The sequence below is a fragment of the Moschus berezovskii genome, chromosome 5, assembly GCF_049115385.1.
Source record: "Moschus berezovskii isolate FMDL1 chromosome 5, NW_MosBer_1.0, whole genome shotgun sequence".
Classification (NCBI taxonomy): Eukaryota; Metazoa; Chordata; class Mammalia; order Artiodactyla; family Moschidae; genus Moschus; species Moschus berezovskii.
Genome location: NC_142464.1, coordinates 120,086,161 through 120,107,813, shown reverse-complemented (window position 1 = coordinate 120,107,813; position 21,653 = coordinate 120,086,161). Strand labels below are relative to the sequence as shown.

The following is a 21,653-nucleotide window of genomic DNA, read 5'->3' as shown; positions in this document are numbered from 1 at the left end:
GAGCCCAATAAGAACAGCAAGAAAGGGTGCTCACTCCCAGATAATCAGTCCCTTTGTCTGTGCTGTTCACTGTTCTAGTCCAGAGCATCCATGTCAGAGTGGAGGGCTGAGTGGTCCTGCTTTGGTCCCCATGGAGACCAGATCATACCTTATTTGTCAAGTTATCAGCATCCTGTCTTCTTGCGTGGCCCAGTTGTCTGTGGTAGAGAGGCTGATTACAAAGCACCAGGGTACTGCAAATATTTCTATTTCAAACTAATACGCATTAGTTTGGGAGAATAGGCTCCCTCTTTTTCCTGGTTCCAGTTATTTCAGAGAGCAACAGCATTAGGTAGAAAGGTGAGATAATTTGGACAAGCCACCAGATGGTTTATTGTCTGCACCAAATTCAAAGTCAGTAGGAAAAGCATTATACCCCAAAGTACTCTAGGTTATCGGGTCAAATCTATTATTTGGTGAATCTCTCAAAGTCTTTCCTTTAGGACCTTCATTTTTTTTTGTTAGTTGCTGAGCCCTATCCATCTCCTTCACAGACTTTCTCCCCAAATGGGGTCAACAGGACCATCTACAGTTCTGATGCTAATTACTGTGGAGTGCTTCATTATCATGTCATCACCATGAGATGAAGACCCCAGTGCCAGGACATCCACAGATTACGAATATACAACACGGTCTCAGTCGGACCCTCTGCTCCATGTGATCAAGCTTCCCCTGTATTCCTGGGTCATTTCACTTTTGTGGGAAGAAGATAAAATATTTCTCAGCTCTGCTGCCTTCCTTCCACGGTCCATTGTCTCTCTCCATGAAGCCTCTCTGGCTGGTACACATATTTCCTAAAATGCAGATCTTGCTCTTTGATTTCTACTAATTAAACATTTCTTTTATTTTTAACTGGAGGATAATTGCTAATGCTGTGTTAGTTTCTGCTGTACAACAACGTGAATCAACTCTAAGTAAACATATAGCTCCTCCCTCTTTTTTATTTGTAAATTTATCTTTAATTGGAGGATAATTGGCTTACAGTGCTGTGTTGGCTTCTGCCATACGTCCAGATGAATCAGCCATAGGTGAGCACACGGCCACGTCCTCTTGAGCCTCCCTTACACTTACCCCCTTCCTACCACTCTAGGTCATCACAGGGCATGGAGCTGAGCTCCCTGTGCTGTGCAGCAGCTTCCCACCGGCCCTCTGTTTCACACACGATGTGTCTATATGTCAGTGTCGCTCTCTCAGTTCGTCCCACGCTCCCCTCCCCTGTACCGTGTCCAAAAGTCCACTCTCCACATCTTGTCTATCCCTGCCATGCAAGTAGGTTCATCAGTACCATTTTTCTAGATTCCATGTATATATGCTAATATATAATATTTGCTTTTCTCTTTCTGACTTCCTGCACTCTCTGAAATAGGCTCTAGATTCATCCACCTCGCTGGAACTGGCTCAATTTCATTCCTTGTTATGACTAATATTCCATTGTATGTATGTACCACAACTTCCTTATCCATTCATCTCTCGATGAAATGTTCCTATTTTTCTTGGGATGCAGCAGAGCCCTCTCTGATTATCTTCCCACTCACCCCCTGAATGTGCAAAGATGACAGTGTCTCTGCCCACCCTCCCTAACACAGCATGCGTTGTGTTGTGAATTCTTTTCCAAGGATGAGAAGGATGAATTCGTGTGGCCTGCTATTCGTGTGGCCTGCTATACCATCGACCTGGTATTCACCAGCTCACATTTGCAACATGGCCGATTGAGTTTGGAGGGGCTACTGGGACAAAGACAAAGGCAGAGACTCCATAGGAACTGAACTCAAGACCCCAGACTTAGTACCGCCGTGAGCTATTCTAACAGGCTGGGTGCACCAAGAGACCTGCGACTGTTGAGGGCTTACCCCTGCGTGATTCAAGGGCTCAGCAGGGAGCCCATGAGTTGCACATTTAAGCCACACTCTCCAAATTCATCTTTATCAGGAGATAGGTGATTTTTTTTACCTATATTAAAGAGATCTTTTAAGGAAAGTTTCAAATATATGTAATATTAGAAGAATAATATACCATGAATCCATCACCTACCTAACTTCAATTACCATTAAGTTATTGTCAATCTGGTTTTATCTATATTCTCAACTATTTGCCTCTTCATTAGTATTCTGAGCTTAGACATCATTTCATCTGTAAATATTTCAATATGTATCTCTAAAAGAGGATATAAAAAGGGCGTAATTAGCATACAATTATCACAGCAATTCCTGAATAATGCCAAATATCAGTAAGTTTCAAATGTCCTTTAGAATCTCAAAAATTTACTATAATATTTTGAATCAGGATGACAATGATTTCATACATTGCAGTTGATTGGTATGTCCCTCAAGCCTCTATTAATTTATAAATGATCCCTCTCTCTATGTATCTTTTTTTACACATTTTATCTACACTTTTATTGGTTTAAAATTCTAATGGAAAAAGAAAGGTCAATTTTTTGGCTTATCCCAACTTCTCATAAGAGTCTGCGGTTTTATAATATCACAGACTGTAAAGAACATGGAGCAGGTTGTTGCTTACTGCACAAGAGACCTTGGTTTGACCTGTTAAATTATGGACTCTCTGGCATAAAGTTTCGGCCTGAGAGAATGGCGCATTTTTCTTTCTTTAAAATTCTTTTTGTACTTCTTGAATTTTTATTCATCCAGACAGGCCTTTGGGTAAAGCCATTAAGGGCTTTAGGTCTGATACCGTGCTTAATCTTAACCACAGTCCTATAGAGGATGGTTTCTGGTAAAGACTGGGCAAGATATCAGACCGCACAGCCCTAGATGATGGATATGGGACTCAGCGAAGGGGAGGAAGTTCTCCTGGCCCCTCCCCTCGTGAGGCACAAAGCTGGGGTGTGAGTCTACCAGGGTCTCACGCCAGGGAGCACTCACCGTTTGTTGTGATCTCCTCTCGGGTCAAGGAAAGTCAGAAAGGTGCATAAAAGTTAAGAAATCTTTCAAAGCTGCAACCATAATCCATGATTTGTACGGTAAATATAATTACTTTAAAAGTAGACAGATTGGGGAGAAATAACGATGGAAAGAGAATTTAAAATCTAAATGAAAGAACCACAAAACGTGGAAATGCTGTATAAACAATGGCTAAAACCAAAGGTTGGGCTTCCCCGGGTGACTCAGCATTAAAGAAACGACCTGCTAATGCAGGACCCGTGGGTTCAATTCCTGGGTTGGAAAGATGTCCTGGAGAAGGAAATGGCAACCCACTCCAGTGTTCTTGCCTGGAACATCCCATGGACAGAGGAGCCTGGTGTGCTATAGTCCATGGTGGCATAAAACAGTCAGACTCGACTTGGTGACTAAACCGCAACAGTAACAAAAGGTTAAAGTACAGCCTTTAGCTTGGGCAGCTGTAATTAAAAGGCCTCCGAGCTCTTCCTGTCTCTGACTCTCTGTTTCTCCGATTCTCAAAGGACTGGCTCTCCTGGCCAGGGGAGGGTGCATTGTCCACTTTGTGAGCGTGTTTGAACTCCCTGGAAGGTGCTCTGCTGTATCAGACCCTGCGTGAAGACTGCTCGAGGTTGTCACATGCCCCCACCAATCCCTGGGCTTTCCTTGGAGGAATGCTCACCCCCTCTACTGAAATTCCTAATTTATCATTTGTCTCACTGAAGGGTGAGATTCCTGAGGCTAGGGACCTTGTTTGATTTCCCTTTGATTTCTCAATACCTCTCCTCTGTGAATTGATATCTTTAGAAAGGAGCACGATAACTCTTACTGGAAGTGAGGTGTTAGACGATAAATCCATGGAATGGAATTGTTCTCTGAACCGCTGGTAGACTTGGGAGTTGCCCGACTCAGATTTTTTCTCCTGATTTGTTTCACTCCCTAGTGGACTGTCTGGAGAAGGCAATGGCAACCCACTCCAGTACACTTGCCTAGAAAATCTCATGGATGGAGGAGCCTGGTAGGCTGCAGTCCGTGGGGTCGCTAAGAGTCGGACACGACTGAGCGACTTCACTTTCACTTTTCACTTTCACGCATTGGAGAAGGCAATGGCAACCCACTCCAGTGTTATTGCCTGGAGAATCCCAGGGACGGGGGAGCCTGGTGGCCTGCCGTCTGTGGGGTCGCATAGAGTCGGACACAACTGAAGTGACTTAGCAGCAGTGGACTGTCAGCTCCTCCCACTGCCTGCAGAGGGCGGTGTGGTGGACAGGACATGGCAGTCTTGTGGTCGGATTGGTCTGCATCTGAATCCTGACACTGCAACTTGATCTCGGGCATAACATTCCCCCACTTTTGCTCTCATTGTAAAATGAGGACGTTACCCAAAGTTCAGCAGGAATGCAGTGGAGCAGCTTGGCTGAGATGGATGAGAAGCCTCTTTCCTTCTGCATAAATGCCATTCCTTCTTCACCTGGGCATGCAGTTGGAACAAGCATGTGCATTTTTCTCATACTTTGCAGTTTACAAAGGTTTCTCATAAACACGATTACATTTCCCAGATGTCTCATTAAATCCTGTGGCCAGTTGATTTGATTCAGTTTTATGAAATAGGCATTTCTTTTATTTAAATTAAATTTTAACTTGTAAGGATGTCTTTTCAAGATACCTTAGTGTTTTTCAAGGAAGACATTAAGCTTCTGAGAATCTATAAGAATGTTAGGGCATATTCCATATTTAGAGTTAAATAACCTATATTTCTGGGGACCCAAAAATAGGGAGGTAAAAAAAAACTACATTGTCTCAAATGCTTGAAAACATGAGGGACTCATAAAACTTTGATATTACTTCAAGTTAATGGAATAGAAACAATACCAACAGTCAGAAAATACCATTTATGCTGGGAAGATGCTTTAGAAGGTGACATAAATGCACTATTAAGCATTTAGTTAAACCTTTCCTGACTTTGTATCTCTAACTACTCTTGGGCTTCCCTGGTTGCTCTGACAGTAACGAATCTACCTGCAATGCAGGAGATCCGGGTTGGGTCCCTGGGTCAGGAAGATCCCCTGGAAAATGGAATGGCTACTCACTCCAGTATTCTTGTTTGGAAAATTCCATGGACAGAGGAACTAGGCAGGCTACAGTCCATGCGGTCTCAAAAGAGTCAGACACAACTTGGTGACTAAACAACAGCAACAAAAGCTTTGTAAAATAAGTTTCTTTTATTTACATTAAACTTCAATATGTAAGAACTGTCTTTTTAAGACTCCCTAATTTTTAAAATCACAGTTCTATTTAATGCTAGAATAGAATGCTATTTGTAAAAATCAGAGAGTGGACACTTGGGCTTCATCAGTTCAGTTCAGTCCAGTTGTTCAGTCGTGTCCAGTTCTTTGCGACCCCATGGATGCCAGCATGCCTGGCTTCCCTGTGCTTCACCAACTCCCAGAGCTTGCTCAAACTCATGTCCATTGAGTCACTGGGCTTGATAAATATTTGTAAATCACTTTCTGTATCATTAAGTTGAAGTTCTGTTTTCTAAGTGAGGGGTTTCCAGCTTCGGCATGACTGACTGTGGGGCTGAACAGCTGTTTGCTGCGGTGTGTGTGTGTGTGTGGTGTGTGTACATGTGGTACATGTGTGGTGTGTGTGTGTGGTGTGTGTGCATGGCACAGTGTTCACCAGCATCGCTGGCTTCTGCCTAGTAGAGGTGCCAGTAGCTCCTCACCACCTGTAACAGTTAAAATGTCACCAGACGTTGCCAGATATCCCCTGCTGCTGCTGCTGCTGCTGCTGCTGCTGCTGCTGAGCCACTTCAGTCGTGTCCGACTCTGTGTGACCCCATAGACGGAAGCCCACCAGGCTCCCCCGTCCCTGGGATTCTCCAGGCAAGAACACTGGAGTGGGTTGCCATTTCCTTCTCCAATGTGTGAAAGTGAAAAGTGAAAGTGAAGTCGCTCAGTCGTGTCCGACCCTTAGCGACCCCGTGGACTGCAGCCTACCAGGCTCCTCCATCCATGGGATTTTCTAGGCAACAGTACTGGAGTGGCTTGCCATTGCCTTCTCCGAGATATCCCCTAGGGGCGCAATATTATCTTCACTGAGGAGCACTGCTCTAAGCAAAATGAGCGTTTGTGTGTGTCTGCTTGAAGGTGGAACGTTAATGAAGAAACAAGACAGGAAATATAATTTGATGTATGTTCAATGGTTCAAAAATTCCTCTTGTATTTAAAAAAGAAAAAGGCAGCAGTGAATTCAGAATAGCAATTAGATCAACTGCTACCAAATTGGGACTCTGTGAGATTATTAGTAACTTCTGCTGCATTTGAAATGAGGTTTGCTTTAAGTCAACCTTCTGGTGCAAATTTACCTGCTAACAACAGTGCTTAGGATAGTGTTGATAAGCCAAATCTTAGAAAAATGAAGGGGCATTACGACAGAAGAAAGAAGAGTCCATCGGGAAGTAGTTTAAATTGCACGGCCTTAAGTCACGATTCTCTGAACTTAAAACCTAAGCAAAGCAAAGCAAAACAAAACACTGCACGGCTTATCTTGCACATGTGGGAGCGGTGGATTCGGTACAGGGGCCGCCCTGAGATCTCAGCCCCGGTGACGCCGTGGTTCAGTCTGTTAGGCCGATGTCCCCACTTCCCCTCAGTGTTGGATCAAACATTGTTTGCTCCTGCACCCAGAGACTCCCCTCCCTCCCTGAAAAGACTCTGGGTGACCGAGGCCCACCCTCCTCTGTGTCATCACTCCCAACTCAAAGGACCTTCCTATTCTGGTTTTTTTTTAAAGAGTTTTTTTTGATGGGGATCCTTTTTGAATTTGGTACATCTTGTTTCTGTTTTCTGGTTTTTCTTTGGATGCAAGGCATGTGGGATCTTAGCCCCCGACCAGGGTTCGAACCCCTAGCCCCTGCACTGGAAGGCAAAAATCTTAACCACTGGGCCACCAGGAAAGTCCCACTATTTTGTCTTGATTCACCTCTCATAAACCTATGGGATACTATAGGTTCATGGGTTTCCTGGTTTCTCTGGCTTTTCTGTTAGAAGTGTACTCTTGGAGTGGGGAAAACTGTCCTGTTTGGAGATGTGTCCTGGATGACCCTCCTCTGTCTCCCTGGGACGAGGGGGAGAGGGAATGGAGAATCCCAGAGGAGGCTTCCTCCCAGAAGCGCAGCAGGGAAGGAGTCAGGGGTCGACGGGACCGTGGTGTACTTCAGGGTGTGGCTGATTGGGGCACTTGTGGTTGATGGGACGGAGTACCCCATCCCATCATCTCTCAACACCCCCACCCTCTTCCCTTCCCCCTCCCACCCGCTCCTTTCACAGTCTTCCCTTTTATTTTCCAAGTCATCAATCTTTTCTGCACCGGCCGCTTTCCCCACAGCTGACAAACATGCTCCAATCAACCACACCCTAAAGTAAACCACGGGCCCCTGTCAACCCCCAATCCCTTCCCTGCTGAGCTTCTGGGAAGAAGCCTCCTCTGGGTATTTCATTCTCTTTCACCCTCATCCCAGGGAGACGAAGGAGGGTCATCCAGGACACATCTCCAAATAGGACTGGTGTCTCCACCCCAAGAGTGCGGTTATATCAGAAAAGCCAGAGAAACCAGGAGAGGCTCTGGAAGGGAGAGTCAAGTGACTTCCAACTAGTTTAAAAGGAAAGTTCCCTATCTCAGTCCGCGTGCCAGGAATATAAAAGTTCAACAGGACTGATTCATAAGGAAAAAAACAATAACGTTAAGATGCGTAAAAGCCACCCAACGATGTTACACAGCTGTTGTTAGTTCTGGGGAGTCAGGTTGATGAGTGTGGGGTGGCATGACAGGTGTGCCCGATAAAGGAAGAGGCATGAAGGTTATTATCACAAAGCTTTTTCTGTTTCTAAGTCAAACTTCATTTTTGTGAAAGACCAAGTCCATGGATTTGCAGAGAGTGGGACACGACTGAGTGGCTAGACAACAACAAGCATTTATTTTGGAAAGACTTCAGAATCCCAAATCTCGAGACCTTTCTGGAAGGACTCTGGTCCCGCTTCAGCTTCCATCCTGTGAAGTCCCATCTCACTCCTCACGTGGGGCTAACTCTGAGGCTCTTTCTTTTTACTGTCTCTAGTCAAGCCATCACAGGCTTCCCAGGTGGCTCAGTGGTAAAGAATCCGCCTGTCAATGCAGGAAATGCGGGTTCAATCCCTGGTCTAGGAAGATCTCCTGGAGAAGGAAATGGCAACCCTCTCCAGTATTCTTGCCTGAAGAACCCCATGGACAAAGGAGCCTGGTGGGTTACAGTCCATGGGGTCGCACAAGAGTCGGACACGACTGAGCGACTGAACTGAACTGAACAGCCTGGTGCTGTGTGATAACCAAGCTGGGTGGGATGAGGGGCTGGGAGGGAGGCTCAAGAAGGAGGGGATATATGTATAGAAAGAGCTGATTCACATTGATGTACAGCAGAAACTAACATAACATTGTACATTACCCTCCAATTAAAAAAAAGAATGAGAAATTTCTGCAAAAGTGGTGGATAAGGATTAGTGATTTCTGCTTGGGTGGTAGAAGGCAGACAAGGGTACATATGCCACATATTTACAAGCCTAATTAACATGCCTATTAGTATCATGAAGCAGAATCTGTCAGCATCATGAGAGGCTTTGCCAGAAGAACAGCAAGCCTAAGACACTACACTGGGTTGAATCTGTCTTGTTTTTCCTTGCTGCTGTTTAGTCACTAAATCATGTCCCTCTCTTTGTGACCCCATGGACTGTAGCACACCAGGCTCCTCTGTCCATGGAATTCTCCAGGCAAGAATACTGGAGTGGATTGCCATTTCCTCCTCTAGGGGATCTTACTGATCCAGGGATTGAACCTGTGCTTCCTGCATTACAGGTAGATTCCACTGAACTACCAGGGAAGCCCAGTGGGTTGAATAGTGTACTATAAAAATGTATGTCTACCTGGGATCACAGAATGTGACCTTGGTTGGCATAAATAGTCTTTCTGGGTATAATTAAAGATCCAGATGAGCTCATACTGGATTACGGTGAGTCCTAAATCCAACAAAAGTGTCCTTGTAAGAGACAAAAAAGGACACGCAGACATGAGAAGGCCACACGGACATGGAGACAAAGTTGGGAGTGATGCTGCCACAAGCCAAGGAACTCCTGGAGCCACCAGGAGCTGCAGAGGCAGGAAAGGTTCTTCTCTAGAGCTTCTGGAGAGAGCATGGCCCCACTGACACCTGGACCTCAGACTTCAGGGTCTTCAGAACTTTGAGAGAATAAACATCTGTTGTCTTAAGTCACCAGATTTGTGGTGCTTAGTTATGGCAGCTTTAGAAAATGATAACAGACACAAATAAATATATTGCTAACACTGGCCTTTAGACTAGTGGGGAGTTTGATTTATTTTGGGGGGATCCTAGCACCTGTACCGCCACCCCTATTAAAATGATCTGTGAATACAGAAATTGATTTCTCTGGTATATTATGCCAGAATCTTGGTACGGCATGAGGTTGAAGTTCTCTAATGAATGAGCCAGAGATCTGTCTACTCTTCCCCTCTCCCTTATCCCCCATCTTGTCCTGAGACACACACTTGAGCACTGTGGTCAGTTACTCTGCCAGCATTTTTGGGAGCCAAACAGGGTAACAGATCTTTTCTGCCAAGACCTTAAGATGTGCCTCGACCTTCTGTTGCCTATGAGAATCTATCAGGACACCAGTGTAACCAATGGACGATTTAAAGCCATCTTGTACCTGTGATGAGCAAAAATTCTTGGGACAGGGACTATAATTAAAATATGGAGTGGGAAAAATTGGGAGATTGGGAAGGACCTATGTACACTATTGATGCGTGTGTGCGCAGTCACTTCAGTTGTCTGACTCTTTGAGATCACACAGACTGTAGCCCACCAGCCTCCTCTGTCCATGGGATTTTCCAGGCAAGAATACTGGTGTGGGTTGCCATGCCCTCCTCCAGCAGATCTTCTTAACCCAGGGATCGAACCCACATCTCTTATGTATCCTGCTTTGGCAGCTGGGTTCTTTCCCCACTGAGCCACCTGGGAAGCCCATATACTATTGCTACTATGTATAAAATAGACAGCTAATGAGAGCCTACGGTAAAGCACAGGAAACTACTCAATGTTCTGCAGTGACCTAAAGGGGAAGGAAATCCAAAAAAGAGGCGATACATGTATACATAGAGCTGATTCACTTTGCTGTACAGTAGAAACTAACACGACATTATAAACAACTATAGTCCAATAAAAAAGAATTTTAAAAAATGGAGAGAAAATTTTAAAAAGGTACCTGCAATGTTAAACTCTCCGGCCAGTTGAATATTTGCAAATTGAAAATCTGTCCAAAGTGAACTCGGAAGTCTGCCCCGAGCGGCCGGCTCTCTGTCCTGGACACCTCCTTGTTGTTGAAGGTCACCTTTAGGAACAGCGAGCGTCTCTTGACGTCCTCCCTTCGCATGACCTCCACCCTGCAGAGTGAGACCATCCACGGGTGGGTCAATATTCGTGTACTAAGTATAAGTGGAGTGGCTGACACAAGGGTGCTGAGCAGAGTAAGATACACTGGGGGTGACACTCCAGTTGCTCCAGTCTTCACTGAACCAAGGCAGCCACAGGTCTTGCAGGGACACCTCCCTGCAACCTACTGTATAGCACAGGAAACTCTACTCAATGTTCTGCGGTGACCTAAATGGGAAGGAAATCCTATATAACAATACATGTGATGTGAAATAAGAGTTACTGGAAAGCCTATGGGTGATTTAGAACTGTGGTCCGAGCGTCGCTGTGCTACAGAAATTTTTTTCCAAGCAAGCCTTACATTTGCATCCCAGCAGTTTAAGTAAAAAGCATCATGTTATTTGTCAAATGGAGTGAATTCAGACCATAAAAGCTAATAGTGGTTTATGTTTGGATGCAATGTTTTATCCTAAAAAAATATCATAACATATGGTAGCAGTTGGGTCAAGTCAGCTTTTCCAAAATCCAAACTTTTTCTTAACAATTTCTGATGGTGAGTCATTGCTCTTTGGCTGTAAGAAAATAAGAAACGTTCTTTATTTTTAAAGGTCGTTTGAATCCCAGTAGAAGACAGGAGGTATTCTAGCAAGCACATCATTCTTATAGCCAGGAAGTTAAAAAAAGTCAACACCTTCAAGAGCGGTCTTCATTTGTAGAGATGCCCACTTACTTATTTGTAGAGATGCCCACTCCAAATGCCACTTATTGCTTAAGTCAATAGTAACTCAGTCTGTTAAGAATTCGAAAAGGTGAGAGCAGAAAAATCCAAAAATACTCAGGGATTTTTGAGTGTTCTTTAATATTACGGTTATATATACACACACAACATAATACGTACCATGTTAACATTATTCAAGTAAACCATTTGGTGGCCTTAAGTACACTTGCAATGTGATGTGACCGAAACCACTATTCTTCTCAAGAATGTTCATTTATCCCAAATAGAAATTCTGTACTCATTAAACTGGGAGAGTAGGTTTAACTTTTTACATCTCTATAATTTAGGCCTCGATGGACATGAGTTTGAGCAAGCTCTGGGAGTTTGTGATGGACAGGGAAGCCTGGTGTGCTGCAGGCCATGGGGTCGAGAAGAGTTGGACACGACTGAGTGACTGAATTGAACTGAATTTAGGCCCATCCCAGGTGTGAAATTGCTTAGTTATTTTTCCTATAAAAAACATTTGACACCATCTCAAGAAGTATCCGAGACCCCCAAAGACTTGACTCTGAGCTTTTAAAAATAACCTCATGCCAGTGACAGACCTGAAACACCTCCTTTTCTGCACGGCCCCCTCCCCTGATGGCCTGATGAAGGGGGTGGATCATAATCACTGACTCAGGGAAACCTGGTTTATAGTCCCCAAACCCAGTGAAAACTCAGAAACTTCAGACGGAGGTATACATTTTTGGTCAAAATGGGACTCATCTTCAAAGACTGTAAAATTAAACCTAAATTTTCCCTTTAAAAGACATACCATGGGGACGTCCCTGGTGGTGCAGTGGATAGGAATCCACTTTGCCAGGGAGAGGGCATGTGCTAGCAGTGATCAGAAAGGACACACTGAGGTTACAGATAAAGGCTCCAAAGCAGAAGCCATGCAGGCAGGCACTGTGCAGAGCATTCCCTACAGGCAGCTTCTGGTAGTGAACTCCTGTGGGGCCAGTGGGGATGTACTGGGTGGGTGAACCATAGGAAATCACCAAAATCTGGACAAATACCTGCAGTTGCATATGGTCCAAGCTAACATATGGCTATAGAGAGTTTAGGATTCTCCCGACCATTCCATGTTGGCCAGGTGATGTATACTCCATATGGTGTACATGTGTGTGTGTGCGTTACATGTCAGCCTCATTCACGGTTGGAAAGTCTGCTCACCTGGGACACTGGTCGTTGGGCGTCACGCTCCCAGCCAGGCTCAACTCCGGGATCAGCGTGGGCTCCCCCGGCCTTCTCCGGCTCTGGGCTGCTTTCTCCCTCACCTGCTGCTCTATCACGGCCCTGTCCACGGGCTCTGGAGGGGCGGGTTTCTCAGGCTCTTCCCCGGGACCTGGCTGCTCCCTCTCCTCATCGGCAGAATGTTCTTCCACTTCTTGTTTCTTTTTCTTCTTTTTGGCCCTCTGTTGGGTAAGAGGCAAACTTATCTCAAGTAGAAATTTTGGAATTTCTTTGAAAAGCACAGTCTTTCAGGATCAGGTAGGCCTGGGATGCAAACCCAGCTTCACCCCCATCAGTTGTGTGTACCTGGGCAGCTCACGAAGCCATTTGACCTCTCTGTGCCTCAGTTTTTTCATCTACAAAATGGGAACAATAATAGGAGATTTTTTTTCCCAGAGCTGTTGAAATGAGATCACGCCTGGAAAGCACTTATCACAATGCCTGGTCCGTACAGAGAGCTTAAAAAAGTTGGTTATTCATGTGATCAGTTCTAAAGACCAAGGATACATCTTGAAATTAAAGTAAGGCTTGTGAGCAGAACTGGTCCTGCAGGTCACACTGATCTTTTTCTAATTTTAATTTTTAATAGGAGGACAATCATTTTACAATTTTGTTTTGGTTGCTGCCACATAACAATGCGAATCAATTGTTCAGTTCAGTTCAGTCACTCAGTCGTGTCCGACTCTTTGTGACCCCATGAATCACAGCACGCCAGGCCTCCCTGTCCATCACCAACTCCCGGAGTTCACTCAAACTCATGTCCATCGAGTCGGTGATGCCATCCAGCCGTCTCATACTCTGTCGTCCCCTTCTCCTCCCACCCCCAATCTGTCCCAGCATCAGAGTCTTTTCCAGTGAGTCAACTCTTTGTATGAGGTGGCCAAAGTATTGGAGTTTCAGCTTTGGCATCAGTCCTCCCAATGAACACCCAGGATCGATCTCCTTTAGAATGGACTGGTTGGATCTCCTTGCAGTCCAAGGGACTCTCAAGAGTCTTCTCCAGCACCACAGTTCAAAAGAATCAATTGTAAGTATATATATATATATCTCTTTCCATATATCCCCTTCCTCTTGGGCCTCCCTCCTACCCTCATGTACCCTAATGTCCACTGCAGCACTATTTACAATAGCCAGGACACGAAAGCAACCTAAATGTCCATCAACAGATGAACAGATAAAGATGTTGTGGTACATGTATACAGTGGACTATTACTGAGCCATGAAAAAGAAGAAATGTGAGTCAGTTGAACTGAGGCAGATGAACTTACGCCTGTTACACACCCTGATCTTTTACTTATTGTTCCTGGATTCAGTTTTGCAGGGACATGTGTACAAAGTCACACAATTTTCTGACAGAAACCCAGAAGCACCAATACCCTACATTCATTGGTGTAGGGTGTATAAAAGGCTTAGCACAGCGCTTGACACACTCATGAGCAATTGCTATCTTTTACTTATTTGCTCACTCAGTCACAGCCCGATACAGAGACCAGTCTTTGGGAAAAGCGGGCTCTGGTATCCTCTGGCTGGGTCACATTTTCAACAAGTGCATCAACCAGTTCACTCTCTCATCCTTTTGTTCCCTAGCGAGAGGGCCAGGAGGAGACAGAGAAGAGTGAGCAGGGGACCCCAGTCTGCCTGCCCAGTTTCCCTCCTCCTGCCCCAAGCTGCCTCCTCCCAGACCTGCTGTCCCAGGGCAGCTCTGTTCAGGGCTGTTCACAGACCTGGGCCTTCTTCCAGGCTTTCCACTGCTGCTGCGTGACTCTGTACACTTCCATCTTCTGTTTGTACTCTTCCGTGTGCTCTTCCAGCAATTCATTTATCTCAGCCTGAATTTCTGCTTCATAAGCTTCTTCGTCGGCTTTCTGGTCAACTTTTTCCCTTAAGATAATTTACAACACGCTAGGTGTTTCTTGAAATTAAGTGACAGAGTAATAATAACAGCAAATACATTTTCTATGCATTCTATAACCCAATAAAACGATGTTTGAAAAAAGCTTACTTTCTCAAAACAAGTTTCAAGGGAGTATTTGTAAACCTCTGGAACTCTCGGAGTGACTTCATCTCTTTCCAGACTTTTATGATGGTCTTAAGCAACGTTCGATCTTTTTCTTCTTCAGCATCACGCAGTTTTCTTGTTTGCCTAGGAGATATAATATATGGATATGCATTTAAAAGTTATTTAGGTGTGTTTTCAAATTAAAAATAGAAACTAATAACACTATAGTGATTGTGTTATTAATTTCATAACTATGACATTTCTTACGTACTAGAAAGCCAAAAATATGAATGCAAATTTGAGGTCAGCAGGAGTCAATCTGAAGTCAGGAGGATGCTAGTCTGTTTTGAGAGGTTATTTAATTTTGTTTTCTCTAGAAGAATCTGACTTCAATTAGACTAAATTACCCAGACACCATATTAAAAAGCAGAGACATTACTTTGCCAACAAAGGTCCGTCTAGTCAAGGCTATGGTTTTTCCAGTGGTCATGTATGGATGTGAGAGTTGGACTGTGAAGAAAGCTGAGCGCCGAAGAATTGATGCTTTTGAACTGTGGTGCTGGAGAAGACTCTTGAGAGTCCCTTGGACTGCAAGGAGATCCAACCAGTCCATCCTAAAGGAGATCAGTCCTGGGTGTTCACTGGAAGGACTGAAGTTGAAGCTGAAACTCCAGTACTTTGGCCACCTGATGTGAAGAGCTGACTCCTTGGAAAAGACCCTAATGCTGGGAAAGATTGAGGGCAGGAGGAGAAGGGGACGACAGAGGATGAGATGGTTGGATGGCATCTTTGACTTGATGGATATGGGTTTGGGTGGAGTCTGGGAATTGGTGATGGACAGGGAGGCCTGGCGTGCTATGGTTCATGGGGTCGCAAAGAGTTGGACACGACTGAGTGACTGAACTGAACCATTTAAAATTCTCATTCATACTGTGCATTCTTAAACAAACAGCCAGCTTTGAAGTTGTGAAAATAAAGGGCCCAGTAAATATAGTTCTCAAGGACTAAATTATTGTAAATAGGAAAGCATGTTGCTGAACCAGGTAACAACTGGTATATTAAAGTCTGTCTGTGTTAGGACAAATCACAAGTTCTACATTTAGGAGATGAAGTAATGTTACTACATGCCTTGGCGAGTTTTTGGTGCTGACTAGATTAGCAAAAGTTTGGCTTGATTTGTAGAGGCATCATTTGAAAATGTTTTCATTCTTATTGAATGAAAATAATACTTTATGTATTTGGGAATTATTTAATGCCTAATTTTGTCCTCTCTACAAATGATAGCCAAATCCAAAACCCAAATGTGATTCATTATGCTATTAGTTAGTAAATTAATTAATTCAATTTTTTTTCCTCTTGAGCAAGCACCCATGTCATTCCAGGGGGTTCAGAAGCGTGCTGGAGACAGGAGATGTCTGTGTCCTCAAGGGGCTTCCCTGGTGGCTCAGACGGTAAAGCGTCCGCCTGCAGTGCAGGGGACCCAAGTTCGATCCCTGGGTCAGGAAGATCCCCTGGAGAAGGAAACAGCAACCCATTCCAGTATTCTTGTCTGGAGAATCCCATGGACAGAGGAGCCTGGTGGGCTACAGTCCACAGGGTCACAAAGACTTGGACATGACTAAGTAACTAACACTTTTACTTTCTGTCCTCCAGAAGTTTATATTTCAGCTCTGGAGATAGACACACAGATAAAGGACTGAAGGTCATTCAATCGGTATCACGGAAAAGGAAGATGGTGGAAGATAACAGCTGGTTAGTTATTGGGTAGCCAAGACTGAGGACTCTTGGAAGACCTTAGAAAAGCTAGAAGGCCATGAACTAGAATAAGACTCGTTTTGGATGGTTAGGGCGTTTGGGATGGACATGCACACACTGCTGTGTTTAAAATGGATAGCCAACACGATCCTACTCTATGGCACAGGGAACTCTGCTCACTGCTCTGTGGCAGCCTGGATGGGAGGGGAGTTTGAGGGAGAGCGGATGCAGGTGTATGCACAGCTGAGGCCTCTGCTGTGCACCTGAAGCTATTTCAACGTCGTTTTATCAGCTACGCGTGTGTCCTTGCTCCATCACTCAGTCGAGTCTGACTCTTTGGGACCCCATGGACTGTAGCCCTCCAGGTTCCTCTGTCCACGGCAAGCATACTGGAGTGGGTTGCCATTTGCTCCTCTAGGGGATCTTCCCAACCCAGTGATTGCATCGGTGTCTCCCACAGCTCCTGTGTTGGCAGATCCTTTACTTGAGAAGCCTTTATTCCAATACAAAACAAAAAATTCAAAAGTTAAAAAAAAATAAATAAAGGTACTTCAAGAAGTAACCTAAAAACCTGAAAAAAAAAACTGTTTCATTTCTGAAAAATGCTATCATCTGAGTCTTCAGTGATCATTTACTCAGGGTTTTTGTTTGTTTGCAATGTTTAGAGTTATGTTTGGAGACCTCTCCATTTGTCCCCTTCTTTCCCTCCCTGGAGGAAGGAACTGGCACGTGTGTCTTTTCTATCCCTATGTGACACAGATGTGTGTGTACCTGGAAGACATGAGTATTGTTTCATGTGGTCTTTAGGTTGCATGACCCGTATCACACAGTGAGTATCCACTTCCAACATTCCACACTATTGTTTCCATGACATACACAGGTCTAATTCAATTGCTCTAACTGTAGTATGGATATTCATTACAAGACCAAAGCTGATGGGTTCATTCTGGTGTGGGGTTATTTCTAGCTTCTTGCTCTTGTAAGTGGTACTGTGGAACGCTTGCATACGTCTCCAGGGTATGGGTGCCCACAGCCCTTTGGAGTGTCTTAAGCAGAATCGCAGGATTCTAACTCATGCAGGATTCAACTCTTTGTTCATTTCCGGACAAGACACTCTCTCAGAAGTGGTGGCTGTAGCAATATTTGTTTACACCAACAGAGGGTGCAAGTTATCATACTCCTCTCCCCCCAACCACTTTCCCGTCCTCCACGCCCCCACCTTCATCCTCATTCTTTTATTGGGCTTCAAATTTGGTGTTAATACGATGGATGTATCTCATTATTTTGTTTGACAGTGAAAGTACTCGTTGCTCAGTTGTGTCCAACTCTCTGCGACTCCATGGACTGTAGCCCACCAGGCTCCTCTGCCCATGGGATTCTCCAGGCAAGAATACTGGAGTGGTTTGCTATTTCCTTCTCCAGGAGAGCTTTCCCACCCAGGGATCAAACCTGGGTCTCTTGCATTGCTGTCAGATTCTTTACCACTAGTGTCTCCTGGGAAGCCCATTTGGCTATAATGTATTCAGTGCATTCAGGAAAAACTCTGAAAAAATAAACTCTCAACAAGTACAGGGAAAAAAGCAGCACTTATAATCACAGATTTTACTCACCGAATCTCAGATTTATATTCATTGATGGTTTTGGGGGTTGTTTCAAGAGTCTTAGGAGTTTTTGCTGGATTAAGGCCCATCTGAACAGCATTTCTTAGAGCGTGGAGCTTAAAGAGATGTGGATTCAAGTTTTGAGTTAGAAGCTCTACTCCTCACCACAAGGGATGTGCTTGGACCCACCCACTTCTCCAGGGTAAGATGATGCTTGCAACCTCAGACAGGCATCATTTAGGATGACACAAGGGATGTGCAGGCACTCAGACATCTCCACGCTTCCACCGAAGCGAACTCTGACAGAAATATTGCCTCTAGTCTTTATTTGTGTAGTTTATTTATTTTTAATTGGAGAATAATTGCTTTACAATATTGTGCTGGTTTCGGCCATACACCAGTATGAAACAGCCACAGGTATCCATATGTCCTCTCCCTCTTGGACATGTGTGTCCATTCTTGTTCTGTGGTCCAGACCCATCTGCTCATGACAGGTATTTCCTTTAGTCTAGTGTTTCATAAACAAGTTTTCTTTCAAGGGAGAAGGAGTCTTTTCTGAAGTCTGGACACAGAATGATATTCTTACGATACAGAACATAAAATTACAGACTCATAAGAGCAGGCATTGTGGCGTTATCTCTTACTTGGGCAGTAAGTTTTTAAGGTCAGGGTCTAAGATGAAACTTATCTATAATCAAGACTCCCCATGAATATTCCATGGCACAGGGTCACATTAGAAGTAAATCCAAAAAACTGACTTTTGTTTAGGTATTGTACTGGGGACATTAACATGTGACAATGAGAATGTTTCTGAGGGCCAAGAAATTCTCAAACCGTGAATGATCTCAGCCTCTGAGATCACATAGGCAAGACGTAGCCTCCTATCTTCCATCTAATACCCATTCGAGGTGGATAAAATCATTTGCTTGGTTTGCATAAATGGTTCTCTAAGCCAAGCGTGTGCCACTGAATTTACACATTAAATGTACATTGTCCGAGACTTTCTTGTGCCTCTAGGTAGGACAACACATCACATCCTAAACAGAGGGAACATAAAGGAGGCATGTGAGCCTTTGCTGCTGGAAGGTATTTGTATTGATTGGACTTCTTGGGAGAACCAACCCCATCAACAATTGGCATGCAAGAGATCACAGGTACCTTATCAGTGAGAAATTTTGCCTTGTTTCTCTGGCGTCTTGCGAGGTACTGGTCATACAACTGGGCCAGCTTGGCTGCCAACACATGTTCTCGGCTAAAACAGGGGTGATGAGTGAAGATTAACCCCGAAATATCAATGTCCAGTTGGAAATTCCCAGGAGAGTCCCCAGATCCAATCAGATGCTGACTTCTGTGGATGTATTTTACTGCCTGCCAAAGAGAGAGGATTATAGGGGAAACACAGTCAAGCACTTCCTAGTTCCTGATCTAATGTGCAATGGGAAAGCCAGGCGCAAAGTCCCTCCTCCCCTGATCAAGCCAGGAGAACCACGCTCCAGTCCCCGTTCCCTGGAGCTTTCAGGGCCTGCCCTTTTCTGAATACCACTTCAGTCTTGCTTTCCTAGGTCTTTCAGCATTTATCTCTACTGAGTCATAGCCTTAATCTTTGTCATGCAACTATCTCATTTCCTGGAACTCTTGGGTTTTGCAGCTGGTGACCTTGAAATTCTTTTAATGAGAAGAGCAAAGATTCTAGTCCAAACTGATCATTACTTGGATCATAGACACTCTCTCCATGTGGACAAGTTTTTAGTTTGCAAACAACAGCCAGAGAATAACTTACTGAACCGAGCTTCGTGCTGGCTGTTGTTTTTCTGAGAAGAAGAAAATTAGTCTGCAAAATAACAGAGCAAGAGGGAGGTGGGGCAGCTGAGCATGTAGAAACCAGGAGTGGAAATTTCCACTGGGACTTTCCTGGGTCACTTGGTGTGCAGTGTGCTGTACCAGCGTCTGTTTTTCTTCATTAAACTCATTCAGATGCTCTGTGTCCATCACTCCTGCTCCTGCGGGAATCTAGTTTTGGAGGCTGGGAGCTCCAAAATGGGGAGGTGACCTTTTTGATTTTGTGTCTTCATGTTCTCTCCTTGTCATGAACATGGACTACAGTCAGGATGTGGGGTTTCACACTTCTTTGAGCCTCCCCTTTGGGGAGAGGAACTTCTGGAAGTTATTTATGTTATCTGGAAAATATTCAGCCAGTTCAGTTCAGTCGCTCAGTTGTGTCCAATTCTTTGCGACCCCATGGACTGCAGCACACCAGGCCTCCCTGTCCATCACCAGCTCCTGGAGTTTACTCAAACTCATGTCCATTGAGTCGGTGATGCCATCCAACCATGTCATCCTCTGTCATCCCCTTCTCCTCCTGCCCTCAATCTTTCCCAGCATCAGGGTCTTTTCAAATGATTCAGTTCTTCGCATCAGGTGGCCAAAGTATTGGAGTTTCAGCTTCAACATCAGTCCTTCCAATGAACACCCCAGGACTGATCTCCTTTAGGATGGACTGGTTGAATCTCCTTGCAGTCCAAGGGGCTCTTAAGAGTCTTCTCCAGCACCACAGTTCAAAAGCATCAATTCTTCGGTGATCAGCTTTCTTCACAGTCCAACTCTCACATCCATACATGACCACGGGAAAAACCATAGCCTTGAATAGATGGACCTTGGTTGGCAAAGTAATGTCTCTGCTTTTTAATATGCTTATATAGCTTTATAGGATGATCTTATATCCTCTTATTCTGTTTGGCTTGAGCAGTGTCAAAATGTTACACATTTCAAATTACACAAGTTTCTGAAGGAGGTGATCGTTGGTACATTTCAGGAGAGCAATAGCAATATTCAACATGAAGGAGGGAAATAAAAACAAACAAGAAAAAATAAAACAGGTCTTTCTTCATACACAAGAATTTAAGGAATAAGTACATCTGGATAGTGTGTGAGGGTGTGAGTTGCTAAGTTGTGTCTGACTCTTTGCAACACCATGGACTGTAGCCGGCCTGGCTCCTCTGTCCATGGAATTCTTCAGGCCAGAATACTGGAGTGGGTTGCCGTTTCCTTCTCTAAGGAATCTTTCTGACCCAGGGATTGAACCCAGGTCTCCTGCATTGCAGGCAGATTCTCTGTCTGAGCTACCAGGCAAGCCCAAGTACATATGGATATATCTTCGGAAAACAAGGAAACAACAACAGAAGCTCCAAGACACAGAAACAAAATACTTGTCAGCTAAAAAATTAAGAAAAACAAAATCCTTGAGGGACAGAAAGATTGTAAAAAAGCATAAATTGCATCATTAAATTCATATAAGTACAAAACTAAAGCTAAAGAATATTGAAAATTGTGGTCCTAGACAAGATGTGTAAGTTGAAAGCTTTGATAATAATGTTGTAATGATCATACAGCAAACAAAAACCATGATATGTTTAAGGGACATGGATTGAAAGCTTAGAAGTGATTTCATAGTAAAAAGTCATTCTATATTGACCCAAATTGGAAATATTTAAAAAATAATTATTCTAATCTCTAATGTCACTTTGTGTTCATAGATTTATTTGAAGTTTTAGTAAGAATGTATCTGATATTAAAGAAATATGTAGCCAAAGCCTATCAATTCTTTTAATTTTAATATAGCTTCTTTCCCCCAGAATATTTTTATTTGATAATTTTTTTAAAAAAGGATAATTAATAAATGTAATCATTTATTGCTGGGAAAAAAAAAATTAAGACAGGCAACTGCCTGTTCAACATCAGCCGGTCAGCTCAATGAGCCCGGTTCTAAGCACTTTGATGTATTATCTCAACCATCTGCACAGCACTCCTAGTAGGCAGATGCTATTTTGCAAAGCAAGAAGCACCAGCAGAGGGAGGAGGGGGGGTCAAGTGAGCCAAACTAGAG

At 44.0% G+C, this 21,653-nt stretch overlaps 1 protein-coding gene across 2 annotated transcripts in view; it reads right to left on the bottom strand.

Annotated features, from left to right (window-relative positions):
• The window catches only part of CC2D2A (coiled-coil and C2 domain containing 2A), a 121,951-nt gene that overhangs the window by 52,400 nt on the left and 47,898 nt on the right, over positions 1 to 21,653 (bottom strand). For both annotated transcript variants that reach the window (XM_088836515.1, XM_088836517.1), the window contains 6 exons: positions 18,929 to 19,138; positions 17,780 to 17,886; positions 14,418 to 14,558; positions 14,140 to 14,296; positions 12,356 to 12,597; positions 10,253 to 10,430 (listed from right to left, as the gene is read on the bottom strand). In XM_088836515.1, the coding sequence (XP_088692641.1) occupies positions 10,253 to 10,430; positions 12,356 to 12,597; positions 14,140 to 14,296; positions 14,418 to 14,558; positions 17,780 to 17,886; positions 18,929 to 19,138 (1,035 nt within the window). The remainder of the gene's footprint in view (positions 1 to 10,252; positions 10,431 to 12,355; positions 12,598 to 14,139; positions 14,297 to 14,417; positions 14,559 to 17,779; positions 17,887 to 18,928; positions 19,139 to 21,653) is intronic.